This window comes from Lepus europaeus, chromosome 5 (genome assembly GCF_033115175.1).
Source record: "Lepus europaeus isolate LE1 chromosome 5, mLepTim1.pri, whole genome shotgun sequence".
NCBI lineage: Eukaryota > Metazoa > Chordata > Mammalia > Lagomorpha > Leporidae > Lepus > Lepus europaeus.
In genome coordinates this window covers 13,956,346-13,963,533 of record NC_084831.1, presented here as the reverse complement: position 1 = coordinate 13,963,533, position 7,188 = coordinate 13,956,346, and the positions used below count along the sequence as shown (strand labels likewise).

Sequence of the window (7,188 nt, the reverse complement as noted above, 5' to 3'; positions counted from 1 at the left end):
AAACAAACAAGCCATAGGAAGCTGAGGTAAGTGCGACAGAACCCAGATATTTAACCCCAGAGCCTGTATTTTAACCCCTACATTGTCTTCGCTCAGTTTGTTCTCACAGTCACGGCCCACAGAGAATGCACCTGCACACACCTGCCAGCACCACCCCCACCATGCGCACGCGCGCGTGCGCGCACACACACACACACACACACACCGGCACAGAGTTTGCGGATGAACTGCTTTATTCAAGTGACCCTCAGGACCTTAGCTGCTACTGCTGAGAAGGAAGTTAGGTTTGAAATTCCAAGAATGGAGGAAGTGGGGAAATCTGCAGCCCTAGGAGGCCTGGGAAGGGGCCCAGCCAGCCCCGCCCCAGCAGTGGGCGTCTCCTTCTGGGTGGGGTGGGGGCAGGGGAGAAGCGCTCTTGTCTTGCCCCTAGGGTGGGTGAGGAGGGCTGGGGAGGGAGGGGAATGGAGCGGCGAGGCCAGGCGCCTCTCAGCAGCTGGGGGTCCGCCCGCTGCAGCGGTTGTTGGAGTAGAACTGGTACTTCCTGCTGTAGCTTTTCCGGTTCCGAGCAAAACAGTAGGCTGCCGCTTTATCACATTCACACAGCTGACTCCTACAAGAGTCCTGTTTCCCTGAAATCCAAGAACACACACACGGGCAGGGCTCCGTTAGGTTTCTCGGGCTTCCTATGGAACCCTGGGAGAACTCATCCCAGGCGCCAGAAGCTCCTCGAGTCAGGCCAGCACCGGCGCCCCAGGTGCCCCTGACAGCGGGGGAGCCAGAAACACTGCCCTCGGGAAGCCGGCTACCGGCGGCGGGGACACACGGCAACCCCGTGCAGAGACGGCTCCACCCTTCTGACAGCCATCTTTACCTCCTTCTCGCTAAACACTGGTGGGAGGGGCAAGGCCTGCCCTGGGACCTGATAACGAACCGCGATTGGTGTAATCCCTCTTTCTTGGTTATGATTGGTCTCTCAGAACCATGTGACCTGGTGCTGACCAATGAGCCACGGAGGGGAGGCCCGCGAGGACTTCTGGGAAGGATTCACTTCCTGCCTCCACACACACAGCTGCACAGTGGGAAAGCCGCCCGAGAGGCTGGGGCCGCTGCCTGCACGGCCCTGCGTGGATGCTGCCCGGACAGCAGAGCCCAGGGCTGGGGAAGCCCGGGTCCCGGACGCGGGGCTGAGAAGCTGCCCCAGGCCCGGCCCTGCCTCCTCCAGGATCCTGAGGCGCAGTCGGCCATGCCGGGTTCCCAGCCACTCCCAGTCGGCACCTGCTGCTGGGGACCTGCCCGCATGGAGAGGCCATGGTGCAGAGAGCTCCTGACCCTCCAGGACTCGGGTGAGGGCGGCAGGCCACGCCCTCCCGCCCAGCCTGGATCCCCGGTGCGGGACCTCAGCACCCTCCCTGCAGCCCCCGCTCTCTGCTCCCTGCAGCGCCCGGCTCTCCACTCAGGGTGTCCGCTGCCGGTCCCGTCCTCGCGTTCTCCCACTGCCCGGCCGGCTGGGATCTGCCTTGGTGGTCACCCTGCCTGGAGAGCTCCCTGTGGCCCCGGGGCCTGCCTGCCTCTCGGTCCGAGCAGCGCTGCTGGCCCTGTCGTAGGGTCCCACCCCTCCAGTGGGTGTTGTCAGTCATCTCACTGACACCCGGACCTGCTCACCCACCTGGCCTCATCGCTGGGCGCCCAACCCCTCTGTCTCCTTCCTGGGCCTTGAACCACCCAGTGGGGGAGCGGACCCCCTGCAGCTCCCTGCTGCTGGCCTCTGAGTGTGGCCCAGGCCAGAGCCCCACCCCCCAGCTGCAAGTCCCCGCCCCCACCTGCCCCTGTGCACTGACAGAACTGCCCCTCCCCACACTCCACCCTGGCTCCTGCCACCCTCCTCTCCGTGGTGCCCCCGCAGTCACAGGCCAGGCGCTCCCTGCCCCACCCCTACCCAGGCCATCGCCACACTGGGCTGGTGCTGCCTCAAGTGCATCTTGGTGTCACTCTCCACCCCTTCCCCCCTCCCGACCCCCACCTGCTCTCAGCAGTTGTCTGCTCTAGGCCCCGCCCCCTCACTACTGCCCTTCCTGTCGCGTCCACCCTGCAGGCGGGGCCAGTCCTGAAGTGCAGGTGACCCTCACTCCTGTGTGCACCTGCTCCCTGATGCTCTGGGACAAACTCCAAATGCCCCCCGGGCTCAGGGCCTGGCTTGCCTCAGCCCCTTCCTCCCTCCCCAGCGTCACCGCTCCCTTCTCCCCCTCCTGCTCAGTCTCCCTGGGCAGCTCAGGATGGCATCTGGTCCCCCTCTGGTCCCCTTGTCCACGCTGTGATCTCTCCTTGCCATGCCCGCAGTGCCCCTCCCTGGCTCTCTGCACAGCTGGTGCAGCCCAGCCGAGGCGGCCCCCCTCTCGGGGTGACCTTGAGCACCTGCTGCGGTCAGGTCCGTCCTTGGCGTCCTTGCTTCTGGAGTCTTGGCCACCCCTGTCCCCACTGTCCTTACTCCCACCCAGCCGTGAGCGTCTAGAGGCAGGGACAGTGTCCCTTTGCTTCTCTCGCTGTGGCTCTCACAGTGGGCGCTCAGGGAATGAATGAGGGAACTTCATGGAGTCGTAGGGCTCTTACCACAGGTGATTTTGCCACCACGCATGCTGAATTTGTAGCTCAGGAACTTGGTGCCACATTTACGTTTCTCCAGACGACGGTAGCAGCAGTCATGGACAAGACAGCACCTGAGCAGGGGGACATCCTGTGAGTGCCTTCCCGCAGCTCCAGGGTCCCTGGGCCCCCTGGGTCACCCCCTTGACCCTGGGCAGAGACCCAGTGAGTCTGGCGTCATCTGGAGCCTGTGTTTGCAACATGCTGGCGGCTCTTCCAGCAGGGACGTGCTGGGACCTCTGAGTTCGTGAAGCCCCTACTGGGCCCAGAAGTGAGCAGGGGGAAGGGAGGGCTGGGGTGGCCTCACCGATCTGTCGCATCCTTGGGGGTTCCTCTGCCCCCCACACCGCAGTGACAGCCGTAGGCACCATAACTGGTTGTAGCTTCCTTTCCCGTCGTATAACGGATCATTTTCCGGAAATCCAGAAGATTCCCATAGACCTGTAGGAAGCCTGGGAGAATTCAAGAAATGACCCACTGGTGGGAGATGGGCCCCTGTATCTGCTCTCTCTGTTACTCTCCCTCCTCAGAGTTCTTCTCTTCTCCTCCCTCAGAGAGGGCGGTTAGGGACAGAGGTGCCTCCCTCCCTGTGCTATCCCCTGGGTTTAGAGGTCAGGTCAGCTCTTACCAAAGGTCAGGATCACCGCCAATAACAGCAGGGTCTTCATGTTGAGAGTTGTGTCTGTTGGGACAAGGGCAGAGAGACTGGTCTAGACCTCTCTCCTAGGTGGTCTCAGCTTCTACCCTTGCCCCTGCTCTTCTGCCAAACCCCCAAGCCCCTAGGATATGTATGCTGGGTCCCCTGGGCTCTGTCCAGGGTGACCTCCTCTGTCCTCCCTAGAGGACACACACAGTAACCTCCAGTACTGCACATACACCTGCCACCGGATGAGGAATAATTTCACACACACGAGGCCCTCACACCCATGGAGATCCAGTAGCCCCATGATGACGAATAAGATCCGCCCACTCCTCATCAGACTGAGAGCTCCTGGAGGACACATCCAGAGTGATCCCAAAGAGCGGGTAGGTTCCGGAGATCAGAAACTTGTCTCCAATTAGACATTGCTGCGTGTCTGCGCCCCGGGGTGAAGGGTGAGCAATCTCATACATCCAGTGTAAGCCCCCATAGGTTCCTCTGGAACCAAAGCTGCGTCCTATACTTCTACCCCTTACACATACACTCTTGCACACACACACACACACTGGAATTAGTGCAAATGTCCTTTCCTACAGGACGTTCACTACCCATACGACACACTCTGTCACGCTCATGCTGCTGTACATACCAAATCATGCACAGACAGGTTTGCACACCTGTGCCCTCATGCACACACACAGACAACACAGCCAGCTAATGCCAAAGTCAAGGTCACCTAATGAGAACAAATTCCTTTGTCCTTGACAGAGCTTTCATTTCTGGGTATTTACCTCTCAGAGGATGACGGAGCTGACGCCTCCAAGCCTTTCTCCGGTTTATCCTGAACTCCAGCTCCCCTTAAGTAGCTGTCTTGTCTAGGATGTTGGGGGTTGGTGAGGGAGCAGTTACGGGTGGGTGTGGTCAATTGGTGGACTCCACGATTGGCTGCCCATGCCCCTGGGTAATCCCCTTTTCTTCCCCTCATCAACTTGCAAAACAAAGTTGAGGATTAAGACCTTCTGTGCCATGAGCTGATGCCAGAATAAATTTCAGGTCATGTTGAAGCCATTCCTGTGGGCTTAGCTCCTGACTCGGGAAACGTCTCCTCAGCAGCTCCAAGTGTGACCACTGGGCATTCCCTCGCTGCAGCCACACCCAGGAGTGCTGAGCTCTGTGTACTTGGCAGGGCTGTGGGCTCAGGAGGAGAGAAGACTGAGGGCGCTGCTCCCCTCTTCCGCTAAATTAGAGAAAAAAACATTCCGTGCTGTCCACCCATGAATCACTTGGTCACAGAAAGTACATCCTGAGCCTTATAGGTTCCAGGAAATTGTTCAATGGGGAGGGACCCCTTTCCCTTAACTGGGGCCAGGGCCTCCAGCTTCCCTTCTTCCTCTTTAGTGTCTTCCTCCTCCCCATCCCACTGGGGGGTTCGAAGCCTGGAAAAAATCAGAAGCCGTCCTTGAAGTTCTCGGCCAAGAGCTGGCCTTCGTCTCACCCCCATCCCAGCCCAGCTGGAGCCGGGCCCATCCCTGCTTCTGGGATCTGCTGTTCCCTTCTGCCTGGGCCCTCAGGGACTTAGTGACTGCCCACTTAATTCCTAAAGCACGCGTCTCTTTTCTTTACCCCAATGTGTGCTGAGAATTTAGCTTCTGTGGTCTGAAGTCAACACTCACCGCCAGTGGTCCTCCAACAGCCCCCGTGCACAGGCTGTGGGGCTCAGGAATGTCCTGTGTGTTCCCCGCCCTCCCCGCGTCTGGTCCCTGACTGCTCAGGCTGCTCAGATGTGAGATCAGGCTGGATCCCGCCCTGTCCCTGCCCCTTGGGGATGGACGCCTGCTGGTGGCTGACTCGCGGCCTGCAGAACAGCCGTCCTGGACCATGGGAGCCCCCGGGGGCCTAGGGAGGGAGAAATAGCCTCTGTGGCACTAAGCCTGTGGTGGTGGAGGTTGGTTACTATTGCAGCTGTGCCCAGTCTAGCCCTGGAGCCATCCAGGCAGCTTTCCCTTGAGAATGCAACTCCCCCCACACCCAGTGCTAGACCTGGGTTTTTGGATTGAATTGTGCCCCGCCCCCCATTCCTGACCTCATTCCCCTTGTTTAATGCCTAGTTATTCAGAGTGTGAATGTGTGTGGATACAGGGTTATTGCAGATGTAATGACTTCAGGTCACCTCCCCAGAAGACCTTAATCCAACCCAACTGGGGTTCTTAAGGCAAGGGGGCGTGAGGACACTGAGACCCACAGTGAGGGAGGAGGACGGGTGGAGACGAAGGCAGAGATGGGCGATGCTGCTGCAAGCCCAGGAACAGCCGCGAAGGCCACACAGCCAGCAGAAGCCGGGGCAGAGACTGGAGCAGCTTCCCCATCACAGCGCATGGAGGGAACCACCCGGGAGGGCACCTTTGACCTCTGCCTCCCCGATAGCCACTTCTGTTGTCTCAGCCACTCAGATGGTGGAACTCAGCACCCAGCAGGAAGCCAGAGTGAACCAACCCAGCCTCTGAAGCCCTCCTCCCCTGCTCTCAGTGTGGGGTTCCTCTCCTAGGGCAGTGCGTTTTATGGTTGAGTCAAGATTTAGATCTTGGGGTTGGCATCATGGCTCAGTGGGGTGAGCCGTCGCTGCGATGCCAGCATCCCTCATGGACACTGGTTCAAGTCCTGACTGTTCTACTTCCAATCCAACTCCCTGTATTTTCTACTGGGAAAGCAGTAGAAGCGTCAAGTGTTTCCCACATGGGAGACCCAGATGGAGTTCCGGGCTCCTAGCTTCAGCCTGGCCCAGGCCCAGGTATTGCAGTCACTCGGGGAGTGAACCAGCAGATGGAAGGTCTCTCTCTCTCTCTCTCTTTCTCTCTCTCTCTCTCTCTCTCATATACACATATAAGTATAGCTTATTTATTTACTTGAAAGGTAGAGAGAGAGAGAGAGACCTCATCCTTGGACTACACAGTAGCCTTTGGATCTTTTGTTACTGCAATAAGCAGAACAGCCTCCCTCTGCGTGAATGCTCTGGTCCAGCCGTGGTATCCGGTCTTGGCTTCAACACACAGGAGCCCTGCTGGCATCAGACAAGGTCTCTGTTCACATCAGTGAGTTTGAGTGTAAACTTGAGCTGAAAATACAAAGAGCTCCTGCACGGCCCCTCCCCACAGCACACACCCTCTGCCATCATCAACGTCCATGCACCTGTTACCATCAATGAGCCACATTGACTCATCCCTATCAAAGAAAGTCATAGTTGACATTATGGGGCTCTCTGGGGGTGTCACGTGATATGGCTTCTGCAAATACATAATGACCCCTTTGCACCCTGATACAGTCATTTCACTGGTCTCAAAATCCTTTCCTTTTCACCTGTTCATCGCTCTTTCTCCCAAACCTCTGGCAGCTAGCGGTGTTTTAGCTGTCACCGTGGTTTTGCATGTAGTTGGAATCTTCCATCGTGCAGCCTTTTCGGGCCGGCTTCTTTCACTTTGTCATATGCCTCTAAGTTTCCTCCATGTCCTTTTGGGGCTTGAGAGCTCACTCTGCTTCGTCCTTGAATAATATTCCGCTCTCTGGATGTAGCAGTTTATCTGTTCCCTTTTTGGAGGGCATGTTGGTCGGATCCACATTTGGCACCCTGGAATCGAGGTGCTGTAAACATTTATGGACAACTTCTGTTTTCATTTTGGTGAATAGCAAGGAATAAAATAGCTAGATCATTGGAGAAGAGTTTAATGTTTAGCTTTGAAAGAAACTGCCAAATGGCTGTCCCAACTGTGCCTTCCCAACGGTGACTGAGGGTTCCCGTGGCCCCACGTCTTCACCAGTATTGGGCGTTGTCATCGCCATTCTCAGAGGCGCGTGGTGACAGCTCAGGGTAAGGGATGTGCTGTCGCGGTGCGTTAGATTGAGCGTCTTCTCGC

At 57.8% G+C, this 7,188-nt stretch overlaps 1 protein-coding gene across 1 annotated transcript; it reads right to left on the bottom strand.

Moving 5' to 3' along the window:
• Positions 1–223: 223 nt before the first annotated feature.
• LOC133760591 (phospholipase A2, membrane associated-like) lies at positions 224–4,353 on the bottom strand. The gene is made up of 5 exons (XM_062193132.1): positions 4,072–4,353; positions 3,269–3,322; positions 2,948–3,092; positions 2,608–2,714; positions 224–629 (listed from the first exon to the last, which is right to left on the bottom strand). Exons 2-5 carry the CDS (start codon positions 3,306–3,308, stop codon positions 487–489), a joined length of 435 nt encoding a protein of 144 aa, XP_062049116.1. The 5' UTR covers positions 3,309–3,322; positions 4,072–4,353; the 3' UTR covers positions 224–486.
• Positions 4,354–7,188: the final 2,835 nt, after the last annotated feature.